Raw genomic sequence first — 15535 nt, forward strand, 5'->3', positions numbered from 1 at the left:
GGATATTAATGCCTTATTTCATACAGGGAAATGAGGCTGAAAATTTAATTGATTTGCTCAAGGTCACATGGCTACAAAGTGACAAATGTAAGACCCACTGTCAACCATTGCTAAGGCCGGGACTTTGTTAAATGAAATTTTGTTCCCAGAGGATGTTAGAAATAACCTTTTCACCTTAAGGTTCAACAATCAATACATATTTTAATCTAACTATACTATTTCTTCAATGCTGAAGTAGCAGACTCATTCTGAATCTTTTATTATGTAAGAGTAATATTAATTCACATTAATATGGTATTCTGTTAAATTTCTTCTCTCTCAACTACCCTGTGAAATAGACAGTGCATATATTATCCTTACTGCATAATGTAAATATTATTTTCCTCATTAAATAGATGAAGAAACTGAGACTCAGGTGAAGCAATTTGCCCATGATCACACAACTAATGCTGAAGGTGAACTTGTTTAACTATACTTTTTTCTAGCACCTTACACTTTCTCTCAAAAGGCATCTCAAACTCAAACCACTTCTGCATAAAACTTCCTCTGTGTTAAATAAGAGGCTCATCATGCAGGTGAGTTTTTACTTAGTTGGATACTTTTATCAGAATAAAGAAATAACTCAGGTTCCTTAGGGTCTTAATTTGCTTTGTCCCACACCATCTATCCCGTCTTTTCTTAGGGAGTGAACTATAGTTTTCTGCTTGTCTTTATAGCTCAGGAAAGAAAAGCAGGAAGAGGTCAATCAGGCTAGGAAATTTCTCTGAGGTCAAGGAGAAAAACCTGTGTCAATTTCTGTCTCAGAGACTTTCCACACACTTAACAGTAAACACACTTTAATTCTAGTCTACTCAAACATAAAAGACTCCTCAGAGCTGAACAGAGAGAAAAGTTCTGCAGCTCTTGATCTGCCTTCTAGCTAACTCATTCTTCCCTGTGAAGATCGCTGCTTATGCATACTCAAAAAAATAACAACTCTTCTCACACATATATAATTTAAGGTTTAAAAAGCATTTCCTCTTAGGAACACTTACAATGGCTCTGCAATAAAAAGCATTAATGGAATGAAAAATTAATCATGTAAAAAAAAGCCATACTAATGCCATCTAAAGAACTAAAGACCATCACACTTCAATTATATATATCAATGTATGTATGTATGTATATATCTTCAACATATAATTGCCACGTGTTTTAAAGATAATATATTTACCTTTTTTAAACCCACTGAAAGCGGTGCAGTTTCAAATGAACAGGGTTCAATTTTATTTCGAAGAACAACAGAAGGTTGCGGAATGCTAGACTTTGATTTCTGCAACTGATGAAGTAAGCAAAATTGATTATTAACTGTTTTTAAAGATGACCACAAATGAAGATGCACAAAAGACACGCAAGTTTTTTCAACATCATGGATACATTTACCAACACATAGGTGAAAAATTGCTTCAATCAATGAAGTTTATATTACTGCTCAACAAAGGAGAAAGGTGGACCTCTGGACCTTTTGGGTGGAACATTTGATAACCATCCACCCTTCTAAAACTGTAATACCTTCCCCCACATTCTCAGATCTAAAAGCAGAGAAGTGATGGTAATATAAACATATGCAAAAAATATTTTCATTGCATTCTGAGGCCTTGGAATACCTGCTGTATGTCATGGATTCCATCAGTTTTCAAAGGATCAGGATTTAAAAACTGCAGCAACCTGTAAAATAGTAAGTCAAAATGACAATTTAAGAATATTTTTTGTGTTTTCAATTCAATTATTTTAATACCAGCTAAATGGCATTCAAAAATGGTCTTTATGTCATAAAGCAGACCAAGAATTATAGACTTTTTGGAGGTGAAAGGGTCCTTAAAGATTATATAGTTTATTTCCTTCTTTTATAGATGTGAAAAATGAGGCAAAGGAGGGTAAATTACTACACTGTCAGACAAACAATTAATTTCTGTAGGGACCTTGGACCTCTGTCAGTTAACGAAAAAAGCACAGAGTTTATTCTTAAGGAGCCCACATCATGACATGGATATATTCACCCTCTAGCCCACAACTGGATCCTTAATCAAACAAAAGTGCATCATCAAATTGCAGCTAACCTGCATTAAGGTGCTTTTTATATCTGGGTAATTGATAAAAATGCATGTAAAACTGTCTTTTTCATGGAAAAAACTTAGCTATTCTCAAAAGGCAAACTGTATTAAAAATCATTTTGAAATCAGTGCTTTGTTAATCTGAAAGATGTTATCTACAGCTCCAAATTATGAGGAATTAACTTCACCAGAGGAGAGCCTTTAGATAATATAAGCAGTGAAATTTATCTTTGTGATCAATTCTTTTTTACTCTAAACAATTTGGAGGAAAAAGTAAAAATCCAACAACCACAGAAATCAATATCAAAAATTAACATGTAATACTACTTCTGAAAAAATTCAGTCACCAGCAAATAAGCTACAATTGATGAACATTTTTACAACTGCTCCTTTTGGCACATTCTTCTATTATAATCAGAAACAACTCATGACTACTTACTACTAAAGAACTTCAGAAACATGAAACAGAACTTAAAACAAATCAGGAGAAAAAAGGCCTGACCACAGGAAAAAGATGCAATCAAAATTATTACATATGCTGTATATGGTATTATTGCTTCCAACAGAAATGTAGAGTTGATTCTCAGTGTGAAATTATGTGCCAAATTCAAGTTTTCATGCCATTATTACTTTCTAATCACTACAGAAAATTCCTTACTTCACACAGCCATTTTTTTCATCATATTTCTTCTTTGATGTCAATTTGAATTGTTTTTCATTTAACTTCTGACATGAACTAGAAATTTTAAAAGAAAGTTCTTATGAGAACATGTTATAAATAAACATGTCAAAAACATTGAAAATAGCTTTTTAAAGAATATGTCACCACCTCATTTATCTGATAAAACTGACACTGTCTAAATTGGGCTGTGACTACTTCTCTAAAGTGTCCCAGGATTTCCTACCTTTAGGCCATCTTTTATACTGTTGTAGAAATTCCTGCAGTGGCCTCCAAAATGTCTGCCAAGAAATGTTCCTCCATCTTTCCAGGCCTAGCTTAAATGCCACTTCCATCATGTAGCCTTTGCTGGCTACATTTGACCCTATGGGATCTCTCCCAATTTGTATTTACTTCTCTCACAAGTGATGCATTATAATTATTCACCCACATGTCTTCTCTAGGGTAAACGGTCTTCGCTTCTACCACTTTTTCCTGCATGATATGGTTTCTAGACCAATCCCTCACCATCTCTGTCATCTTTTGGACTCAGCATCATCTATATATCTCTCTTATGGTAACACACTAAACCAGCATTGGACATAACAAGATAGGAATTAAGTCTATGTCCCATGATATGAATGTTTTACTTTTATTAACAGAATTTAAGATTATGCTCACTTTAAAAAATAACTGCCATAAAATACTGACTCAGGTAAAAGTCTGTGGTCAAATGAAAACTTTCACTTCTTTGACATTAACTGTTGTCAAAACAGATCAACAATCAACAAGCATTTATTAAGTGATTTCTATGTGACACCCTGTACTATGTTCCCATGAGTATTCTGTCTACACCTCTTTTATAACATTTAGCTTATATTATAGTTATTAGTCTCTCATCATCTGCTCCCTACCCCTGTCTACCCCTAAAATGGAGGGGAGCCGTAGAAACCACATTCATTTTTATAATCACTCTCAATACCTATTTGTACAAACTTTTGTTGAATTACATTTTGAAGTCCTAGTTTAAGAATTTACATATCTTTTATAATTATTCTGTTTCATCTTCCTGGTTTTAACATGTAGTTCCAGACTGCCAAATTTGAAAATCTGGATTCTATCTTTTATCATATTTATTATCCTTTGCTGCTCTATCCATCTACAAATTTAATAAGGAACCCAATGGTGTGTTCATCAAAGGCACTGATAAAAACATTGCTGAGGATAGGGTCAAGCCCAGGGCCATTTTGCAAACCTTAAATAAAAACTAAAGAGTCCACTACATTTAAAGCCATTAACTAATATTCAACTAATTTCAAATCTGTTTAATAGACTTATTGTCTAGATTACTTAAGAGACTTTGTCATTTGTTTTGCTGCACAGTTACTAAAATACACCCTTTAGCCTTTTTGAAAATCAGGACAATTTCCTGTAGAGTTATCCTGTACCTCTTATGAGATTAAGATAGCTAAATTTAGTTCCATAAGCAACTTTGCTGAATTCTCAATCGTACCTTTCTGCCTGTACATCTGGCTCAGCATAAATAGTTATGCCTCCTTTTTTAGGACAATATGCTGAAGTTGCGACAGTCTGTACAAAAAACAAAAACATTTTCAAAAACATTTGGATTCCTAAGTATATACACCGTTAAGGAAAATCCTAGTAAATATTTCATGCTACTAGAATATCTTCTGTTCAAACACCAGAGGTTTTAAAATCACTCAAAATTTATTTTCACATATTAAACAGGTTTTTTATGATAAATGAGAAAATATTTACTATGGGTCAGGCACTGTGCTAAGTGACAGGGAATACAGATATAAGTAAGCAAGACAGCCCCTTTCCCTCCAGCTCCATCCTAAGTGGAGAAGACAACACAAAAAGGTGCGATAGAGAGGAGGCAACATGGTTTGTAAATAGCCAGAAGGTGATGTGCTTCCAGGCAAGGTAAGACAAAAGTGACCCTACCACAGCCTGGATTCCCAGAGGCAGAGTGGATTCAAGGGTAAGATGGGAGAGGGGTGAGGACAGTCAAAAGTACAGGGATCTGGGAAGTCAAGTAGTATAGCAATTGGCGAGGTAAGAAGTCATCTTCAAGGCCTGAACTACACTGCTTGTGATTTAAGTGAAGAGACGGGGGAGGACATAAGTGATGGTGGGAAGGGTGAAGTCACAAGATGTGGCAAGCGACTGAGTAGATGGGGTGAAAGAATATTCCCGTTATACAAGCCCTTCTCTGCCACTGGTGAATTCTCCTTAGAGCTTCCATTTTGTGGAGGGGCTCAGGCTAGCCAGCCTTCAGTCACCTCTTGGCTGTGCTTCTGACTTTCTGCACTTAGGCACTGTGCCCCTGGCCAGAAAATTACCCCCCTTTTTTTGTGTGGTCTTTCCCCATTAAAAAATAAACTCCCTGAAGGCAGAGACTGTCTTTTTAGTCAGTATTTGTATTCCTAGCACTAATCCCAGGGCCTGGAACACAGAAAGTGCTTAATAACTCTCAGTTGTCTTAGTTGAACAAATTGATTAAAGCTTCCTGAAGGCAGAGATTACAAACTCTGTAGTTTCAGAGGTATTTCAAAGCCAGTCCCTAGTTCACTAGCACCCAACTAGTTGCACTGGAAATCACTTGCACTGGAAGTCGGGCCCTAGGCACTGGGAATACAAATTTAAAAGTCAAAGAACTCACCTCAAGGAACTTATATTCTATTATCAAGTAGGTCATGTGAATGGAACAAAGTGTAGAAAAGGGAATAGTGTGTAATTAGTCTGAAATGACAGGCTAGACAGTTTGCAGGGCTTTACGGAGGAGTTTGTGTTTTATCCTAGAGGCAACAGGAAACCAATGAAATTAAAGCAGGGAAATGACCTGGTCAGACTTGTAGTTGGCAGCTGTGTAGAGAATGAATTGGAAAAAAAAAAAGAGGATGCAGGGTGATCAATTAGGATGCTACTGTAATAGTCCTGGTGTAAATGGTGAGGGCCTGAACTAGGGTAATTGTGGGGTGGGTAGACAGAAAAGGGTGGTTGGGAGAAATGCTGTGGAGGTAAAGCAACAAGCATTGGCGCTGATTAGCTACAAAAGTGAGCGTAAAGAGTCAAGGATGACTCCTAGGTTATGAACCAGGGTGACTGGAAGAACAGTTAGGAGAAAGGGTAAGATTTAAAGGGAAAGATAATCAGTTGTATTTTAGAAATACTGATTTGGGGATGCTTGTGTGACATCCAGGTGGAAATGCCAGACTGGAGTTCAGGAGAAAAGTGTGGGCTAAAATATGTAGCTCTGGAAGAGATATGCATTAAGGTAACAATTGGATCTATGGAAAGTACTATTACTGGAGATGATAAAATAAGGAAAAGCAGCCCAGGACAGAGCCCTGGGGTACATACACACATAGGGATGGGATGTAGATGATGATCCTACAAAGTTGATGAAAGATGAGTAAGACAGTAGAAGAGCCACAACAGTGATCTATTAAAACATAAAAAGTGTCTGGAAAGGGAATCCAGAAGGGCAGGATGCTTAACAATGTTAAATGCTCAATATCTCTCACTTTCCACATCCAATTTGTTGCCAATGCATGCTGATTTCTTCTTTGCCACATCTCTCATATATGTCCTCTTCTCTTCTGACATGACCAGGTGCAGGCTCTCCTCACTTTCTGTCTGGAATACAGCAATAGCCTGCTTGGGTAGCGGGGAGAGGGAGGTTCTGCCTGCCTCAACTCTCTCCTCCATATTCCATCCATATTCCAACTCCAATTCATATTCTATTCCTAAAACATAGGTCTGACCTACCTCCTCCAGGATCAAATACAAAATGCTGTTTGGCATTCAAAGTCCATCGTTTGATTTGAAAAATCAAATCCAAGCAAGCTAGATAAATTCTGAACAATCTCTCCCTATTCCCAAATTTAAGTTGTTTTTTTTTTACCATAATCTGATCATAAGCAAGCACTAAGAAAAATAGTTTAAAACACATTGTAAAGCATGCTTAGATGAAATTCTAGAAGTGCTTTGATTAGATGAAACTTATAGGTGTTCATATGGAAAAACACTGGAGCATTTTTTGTGGCTTTTAAACTCAGTATGAATCAATAGTGTAACATGGTAATAAAAAAAGATAATGATAGCAGGATTCACTGAAAGGAAGATGATAAATAATGAGAGATGCTATTTCTGGGGTATTCCTTCTTGGTTAGAATCTAGACATGATTTAAGGATGATTTTATTTTTCAATAGTATTGGGATACTTTTAATTGGTTCTGAATATTCCATTTTAAGAAGAAAAATAGCAAGCTGGAGGGTAACCAGGATGGTGAGAGCAATGTATACCATATCATACAAGGATGGGTTGAAGGAAGTAAGATACTTAAATTGGAGAACAGATTTAGAGAATACATGATAGCTTTCTTCCAGTATGTTCAGGACTAATGTGGGCAGCTTGGTCTTAGAAGATAGAACCCAAGAACAATGAGTAAAAGTTGCAGACAATAGCTTCCTATTCAATATAAGGAAAAACTTCCTAACAATTAGAATTTCCCACAAGTAGGATGGGATGTCTCAAGAAATACTGGACTGTCCCCTTCACTGGAGGTCTTCAGGCAGAAGTCAGATGGCAACTTGTCAACAGTATTGTAGATTAAATACTTAGGCTGAATTTGATGCCTCCTAAGGCTTCTCAAGGTCTTAACTACGGCAATAACTATATGAATAGAGAGAGGGGACACATGCAAGAGATAAAGAAATGACAAGACTTGGCAAGACTTGATTGGATATGTAGGGTGAGAAAGTGTGAAGATGAGGATGACCCCCAAGGTTGTAATTCTGGATAACTGGGAAGAATAGTCATAGAATTCAATAGAACTCAATAGAAATAGGGAAGAGGGATAGGTTTTGGGGGGAAATAGGGAATTCTATTTTTCAAAAATAATTTTATTTTTCCCCAGTTATGTGTAAAGACACTCTTTTTTTTTTTAAATTTTGAGTTCCAAATTTTCTCTCTCCCTTCTTCACCTCCCCTCTTCCTGAGATAGTAAGCAATCTGATATAGGTTATCCATGTTCAATCATGCAAAACATATTACACTATTAGTCATGTTGTGAAAAAAGACACAGAACCAAAGGGAAAAAAACATGAAAAAAATACAGAATGTGAAAAATAGTATGCTTCTATCTGCATTCAGACTCCACCATTTCTTTCTCTGGAGGTGGACAGCATTTTTCATCATGAGTCCTTTGGAATTGTCTTAGATCATTGTATTGCTGAGAATACCAAAGTTATTCACAGTTGACCATCATATAGTATTGCTATTACCATGTACAATGTTCTCCTGGTTCTGCTTACTTCACTTGGCATTAGTTCACATATGTCTTTCCATGTTTTTCTGAAACTCATCTGCTCATTTCTTATAGTACAATAATATTCCATTACATTCATATACCACAACTTGTTCAACCATTCCCCAACTGATGGGCATCCCCTCAATTTCCAATTCTTGGCCACCAAAAAGAGCTGCTATAAAATTTTTGTACAAATATGCCCTTACCCCCTTTTTAAAAAATCTCTTCAGGATACAGACCTAGTAGCTGGATCAAAGAGTATGAACAGTGTTATAACCCTTTTGGCATAGTTCCAAATTGCTCTCCAGAATGGCTGAATCAGTTCACTACTCCACCAAAAGTGCATTAGTATCCCAATTTTTTAATATCCCCTCCGACATTTATTATTTTCCTTTACTGTCATAATAGGCAATCTGATAAGTGTGAGGTGAAACCTCAGAGTTGTTTTAATTTGCATTTGTTTAGTCAACAGTGATTTAGAGCATTTTTATATGACTATAGATAGCTGTAATAGGTCTTTCAGGTCTCTTTATGTGATATAATTTACCTCATTCTACCTTTCTGTTCTCTCTTCTCCCAGTGCAATCCTCTTTCTCACTCCTTAATTTTTTTAATATTAACCCATCAAAGTCTGTTTATGTCTCTGTCTGTGTATATTCCTTCTAACTGCCCTAACAGAGATACAGTTCTTAAGAGTTACCACTATCATCTTGTCATGTAGGGATGTAAACAATTTAACCTTACTGAATATCTTTTTTTCTTTCCTGTTTACCTTTTAATGCTTCTCTTGAGTCTTGTATTTGAAAGCCAAATTTTCTACTTAGTTCTGGTCTTTTCATTAGAAATGTTTGAAAGTCCCCTATTTCACCGAATATCCATTTTTTCCACTGAAGGATTTATGCTCAGTTTTTGTTGGATAGTTGATTCTTGGTTGTAATCCAAGCTCCTTTGGCTTCCAGAATATCCAATTCCAAGCCCTTCAATCCTTTAATGTAGAAACTACTAAATCCTGTGTAATCCTAACTACAGTTCTTCAATATATGAATTGTTTCTTTCTGGCTGCTTGCACTATTTTCTCCTTGACCTCAGAGTTCTGGAATTTGGCTATAATATTCCCAGGACTTTTCTTTTTGGGATCTCTTTCAAGAGGTGATTGGTGTATTCTTTCAATTACTTTTTTGCCCTCTGGTTCAAGGACATCAGGCCATTTTTCCTTGATAATTTCTTGAAAGTTGCTGTCCAGGTGCTTTTTTTTTTTTTTTTTTAGTCATGGCTTTCAGGTAGTTCAATAATTCTTAAATTATCTGTCCTGGATTTATATGTGTCAGTTGTTTTCTCTAATGTTTTTTCTTCTATTTTTTTTCATTCTTTGATTTTGTTTGATTCTAGATATCTTATAGAGTCATTAGCTTCCACTTGTCCAATTCTAATTTTCAAGGATTTATTTTCAGTTAGCTTTTGTACCTCTTTTTCCATTTGACCAACTGTACTTTTAAAAAGTTGTTTTCACCAAAAAAAAAAGGGAAGTTGTTTTCTTCAGTTGATTTTTGTAGCTGCTTTTCCATTTAGCCAATTCTACTAAGGAATTGTTTTCTTCAGTGAATTTTTGTACACCTTTTTCATTTTTTGTGATTCCTTTACCAAGCTGTTGACTTTTTTTCATGATTCTCTTGCATAGCTTTCATGTTTCTTTCCCCAATTTTTCTTCTATCTGTCTTATTTGATTTTTAAAATCCTGTTTCAGCTCTTTCAGGTGGTCTTTTCAGGGAAGACCAATTCATATGTCTCTCTGAGGCTCTGCATGTAGGCATTTTGACGTTATTATCCTCTTCTGAGTTGGTGTTTTGATTTTCCCTGTTGTCATCATAGCTTTCAGGGTTTTTGTTTCTTTTTCTCTCTCATTTTCCAGCCTATTTCATGACTTTTAAAGTTGAGCTCTACTCCTGGGGTGCTAGGGGCACTGTTCCAAGCTTCTTGCATTGGGGGTCAGGGGCCTGGCCACTGGCATGCTGTGCTGGGGATCTGGGCCTGGATGCTTACCTGTTGTGCCACTGGCCTGAGCCAGGACTGTGGGATCTTGGTTGCTGATCTGCACTGGCTCTAGGGGTCTCCTGCAGGCTTGCCCCAATACTACCTGCACTGGGCTGCGCTCCCCTTTTACCCAAGTGAAGCAGACCTTTTCTACAATCCTTCTAAGTTATCTTGGTCTGGAAAAATGTTTCACCCTGTCCTTTTGTGGGTTCTGTTACTCCACTATTCATTTCGAGGCTTGACTTAAAAGTTGTTTGGAGGTAAATTTGAGAGAGCTCCACTAAGTTCTTGCCTTTTTTCTACCACCTTGGCTCCACCCCCAGGAATTCCATTTTCATTATATTTAGTTAAAGCTGCCTATGAGACATCCAGTTGATAATGTCCAATGAACTGGTAGTGATGTAGGACTGGAGACTGGTGGAGAGACCAGGATTGGAATCAAAGACTGGGAAGTCATCAACATAGAGATGACAATTAAACCTATAGAAGCTGATGAGGTTACTGAAAGAGGGTAGAAAGAGGCAATAAGGGTATCCAGGACAAAGCCCATAGTGAAGACATGACAGGGATGATTAGCCAGAAAAGGTGACTTTGAAAGGTCAGACAGGCAGGTAGAAAACCAGTTAAAATCAACATGAAAACCCAGTGAGGAGAAGGTGGTAAATGTTGTCAGAGGCTGCAAAAATGGCAAGAAAGATCAGGTTTGAGAAAAGGCCATGAAATAAGCAAAAGAGATCATAAACCTGGCACATAGGGATGACACAGTAGTGTTAGGGGCCACTTCAATGAAGCCAATGTCTGCTGAAGCACTCTTTTCCAAAAACAGAAAATGGTTGATGAATTTTAGACATGGTTTAAGAATGATTTTATTTTTCAAAAGGTTTGTTTTTGTTGTTCAGTCATTTTTCAGTTGTGTCTGATTCTATGACCTCATTTGGGGCTTTCTTGGCAAAGATAATGGAGTGTTTTGCTATTTCCTTCTCCCACTCATTTTACAGATGAGGAAACTGAGGCAAACAGGGTTAAATGATTTACCCAGCTAGTAGGTGTCTGAAGCCAAATTTGAACTCAGAAAGAGAAGTCTTCCTAACACTCTATCCACTGTACCACCTAGCTGCCATTTCAAAAGGTAGAAAGAGCAAGGAAGGAAATGACTAATTAGGACTTTATTCAGACCAGAAGGAACTGGTTGCTCAAGTACAAATGGAATAATGTTCCACTTTAGATTCAATTAATCAGCAAGTACTCCTTAAGTGCCACCAACTGCAAGTCACTGTGATAGGTGCTAGATATATATATGTAAAAAGAATGAATGAGTTCATATTGACAATGAGCTTACATTCTAATACGGAAGATAAGTAAATATAAAAGTGCATAGAACATTTAAGTTGAAAATGAATAAGTATAAAATTATACAACATAGCTAAACACAAGGCAGTTTGGCGGAAGGGCTCTAGCAGTTGGAAGGATTGGGAGAGGCTTTCCACAGAAGATAAGGTCTGAAACTGCATCTTAAAGGAAAAGAGACTCTATGAGGAAGAGGTAAGAAAGAAGGGGATTCTCAACATGTGGGCTGGCCAATGCAAAAGCATTGCAACAGGAGATGGAGCAGTCTTGTCAGGAACAGAAAGACCAATTTGACTGTGTGTATAGTGCATGAAGGGAATAATGTCCAATGAGGCTGAAAAGGGAAGTTGGGACCAGGTTGTAATGGTCTTAAAAAGCTTAACAGGGGGCAGCTAGGTGGCGCAGTGGATAGAGCACTAGCCCTGAAGTCAGGAGGACCTGAGTTCAAATCCGGCCTCAGACCAAACACTTGACACTTACTAGCTGTGTGATCCTGGGCAAGTCACTTAACCCCAACTGTCTACGTTAAAAAAAAAAAAAAAAAAAAAAAGCTTAACAGAAGAGTTTATATTTATCCTGGGGGCATCAGAAAAATGCTGTAGTTGGTTGAGTAGGGGAGTCACATGGTAATATCTGTGCTCGAGGAAAATTAAAATCATTTTAACAGCAGTAGGATGGGCTGGAGTGGTAAAGAGAAGCAAATTCCAGGTATCACCAAATTGCAGAGCCAAAAAATAATTTTAGTTGCTGAAAGGCTAATTTTGGGGATATTAACATTACTATAACTCTGGCATTACTGGGAATTTCACTGCCTACATCTGGATTCACTAGAGCATTTTAAAATTTAGGATTATATTGCTATTCCATAAATAAGAAATTATATGTGGAGCTATGCTATGTTGTTAAAAGTTGGCACATAGTACAATTTAGAAACACAACACTACTTTTTATAGTAGAAAAAAAACTAGAAACCAAGTGGGTGCCCATCATTTGAGGAACAGCTGAACTACAGTATATGAACATAAGAGTATTACTGTACCCTAAAAAATGATGGCTATGAAGAATTCAGAGAATTTAGAAAGACTGGTATGTACAGATGTAGAGTGAAATAAAAAGAACTAAGAGAACAGGTCACACAGTGACCACAATCACCTAAAGGGAAACATTGGCATAGTACAGAACTCTGAGCAATGCACTGACTAATTTTCACTCTGGAGGACTAAAAGTGAAACACACTTTATTCTTTCAATAGACAAGACTATAGATATGGAATACATCACATTATCAGACATGGCCAATTTGTTAGTTATTTTTGTTTAAATACAGGGGGTCTCAAAAATCTTACTGCCATTTTAAGCTATTAAAGCTGCCACATAGCAATAATATTCCCTTATGTTCATATGCGACAGTCCAGCGATTCCTTGACTAATGGGTACCCACTTAGTTTCTAATTTTTTCTACTATAAAAAGAGTTGCTATGTTTTGCTATTACAGCTTAAAACTGCGTAAGATTTTCGGGACACCCTGTATAATTCTTTCTTATTGGGAAAAGTTCTGCTGGGTCAAAGGAACATTGTTAGCATCCGTTAGAAAATGACAATAATATTTTTAATAAATCAATGAAACTTTTACTAAAATTAACTAGTAGATGTGATAACAAAGCTATTGTTAGCTCTCTGTGGGGGAAAAATGTGGTGATTAGGAGAGACAAGACTATTGATTTTTTTAAAAAAAGTTTGAGTTTAGAGTCTTCCAACTATTGAATGCAGAGGCTGTCTTGGATTCATGGCAAAATTCTGGAATATGTTATTAAAGAGATGGTTTGTGGGCATGTAGAGGAAACTGTGCTCGCTAACATGCATCATGGTATTATTCGGAACTGGTCATGCATGCAAACTAACTTCATTCTTTCCTGGACAAGGTCATGAGACATGTAAATCAGGGGAATGCCTTAGACATGGAACATCTGGATTTTAAGACAGCATTGTCTAAAGTTTCCTATGTTATTCTTGACAATAAAATCCAGAGTTGTTGGGGACGGAGGAGAAAGAGAAAAGGAAGCCTTTATCAAGTGCTTCCTATGTGCCACAACATGCATGCTAGGCATTTTACAAATTATTTCATTTCATCCTCATGACAATCTTGGGAGGTAGGTGCCATATTTCCCCCATTTTGAGGTTAAGTGACTTGTCCAGGTCCACACAGCTAGTAAGTATCTGAGACAGAAAGTGAACTTAGGTCTTCTTGACTTCAAGCCTAGTGCTCTATCTAGGGCCACATACCTAATAGGATGCTATTATAGTTAGGTGGATTCAGAATTACATTAGCACTTAGCAGTCGTCTAGTCTCTGTCACTTTACAAATTATGAAACTGAGGTCAAAGAAGGTTACAGAGCTTGCCCAAACCAACCTTTTGCTCTTTCAACAGTTTGTCAAAGAAGCTAATAACTGCACTAATGACCTACTTATCAAACTTACAGATGGCACAAACCTGAGGTGAATAGCTAAGAGAATGGATGACAGAGTCAGGATTAGAAAACATTTTCTTCATGGGCTAGACCAAAGCAAATCTGGTAAGATGGACTTTAATAGGAATAAATTCCAAACCCTACAATTAGGATTTTTTAAAAATTCATTGCAAAAGTAGATTTCAGAAAAAACTTGGAAAGATTTACATGAACTGAGGCGGAGTGAAGTTAGCTCAATCAGGAGAACATTGTACACAGTAACAGCAACATTGTGTGATAACTTACTATAACAGACTTAGCTCTTCTCAGCAATGCAAGGATCCAAGACAATTCCAAGAGACTCATGATGGAAAATGCTATCCACATCCAAGGAAAGAACTATGGAGTCTGAATGTAGATCAAAGCATATTTTCTCTTTTCTTTCATTTTTTTCTTTCTCATGGTTTTTCCCTTTTGCTCTGATTCTTCTTTCACAACATGACTAATGTGGAAATATGTTGAATAAGATTGTAGATATATAACCTATATCAGAATGCTTGCTGTCTTGGGGATTCAAAATCTTATAAAGGTGAATGTTGAGGGGCAGTTAGGTGGCCCAGTGGAAAGAGCTCCAGCCTTGGAGTAAGGAGGACCTGAGTTCAAATACAGCCTCAGACACTTGACACTTACTAGCTGTGTGACCCTGAGCAAGTCACTTAACCCTGATTGCCTCACCAAAAATAAAAAGAAAAAAAGAGAAAAAAAATGAAATGTTAACTATCTTTACATGTAATTGGAAAAAATAAAATACTATTAAGTGGGGAAAAAAATCTACTGCAAAAGTATAAGAAGGGAAGACATGAGTAGAGAATAATTTTTTAGGAAGAAAAGGTCTACAAACTCAAGATCAATCAACAGTGTGACATGGAAGCCAAAAAAAAAAAAAGGCTACAATACTCATAACATCAATATAGAAATACTATCCAAGAGGGCAACCATGATGGTAAGGGGCCTTTTCTGGGTCTTGGATTGCCTCCTTTTGCAGTCTAGTTAAGCCTATGGACCCATTCTCAAACTAATGCTTTTAAATGCAAAAAAATAAAATACACAGGATTAAAAAAACTAATTATATTCCTACATGGTTATCAAAGTATTTTTTAAAAAACATGTTCATAGACCCAAGGTTAAAAACTCCTGCCACAGAAGAATCAGTTGAAGGAAACAAGAACATTTAGCTTTGAGAATATTAGACTTAGGGGGTCACTTGATAGCAGCTGCCTTCAAGTATGTGAAAGGCTGTCATATTGGAAGAGGGATTTGACTCACTCTGTTTGATGCCAGAATGTAGTATTAGGGTTATAAGTTGAAGACCCCTAAAGGTATCTGATTTTGGCTATATGAAAAGCAAAATTTTGTAACAATAAGAACTGACCCAAAGTGGAGTAAGCTCCTTTAGAAAGTACTGGCCTTCTAAGTCATGTAAGGTTTTCAAGCAACGGTTGAGTGACAATTTGCTAAGGATATTAGGGTATGTCTCATTCTGCACTTTGAGTCTGGTACCTCATATGTCAAGTGGTGGGTAGCACACATGGGTCCTTTGAAATCACCACTGGATATTGT

The 15535-nt window shown here is 36.8% G+C and overlaps 1 protein-coding gene across 2 annotated transcripts in view; it reads right to left on the reverse strand.

Moving 5' to 3' along the window:
- LOC114047028 (putative ATP-dependent RNA helicase TDRD12) overlaps positions 1–15535 on the reverse strand; it is an 82168-nt gene that overhangs the window by 30235 nt on the left and 36398 nt on the right. For both annotated transcript variants that reach the window (XM_027867688.1, XM_027867687.1), the window contains exons 10-13: positions 4265–4341; positions 2752–2829; positions 1647–1707; positions 1214–1318 (exon numbers count right to left, since the gene is read on the reverse strand). In XM_027867688.1, coding sequence (XP_027723489.1) covers positions 1214–1318; positions 1647–1707; positions 2752–2829; positions 4265–4341 — 321 coding nt within the window. The remainder of the gene's footprint in view (positions 1–1213; positions 1319–1646; positions 1708–2751; positions 2830–4264; positions 4342–15535) is intronic.

The sequence above is a fragment of the Vombatus ursinus genome, unplaced genomic scaffold (assembly GCF_900497805.2).
Source record: "Vombatus ursinus unplaced genomic scaffold, bare-nosed wombat genome assembly UNPS02014786.1, whole genome shotgun sequence".
NCBI classification, from domain to species: domain Eukaryota; kingdom Metazoa; phylum Chordata; class Mammalia; order Diprotodontia; family Vombatidae; genus Vombatus; species Vombatus ursinus.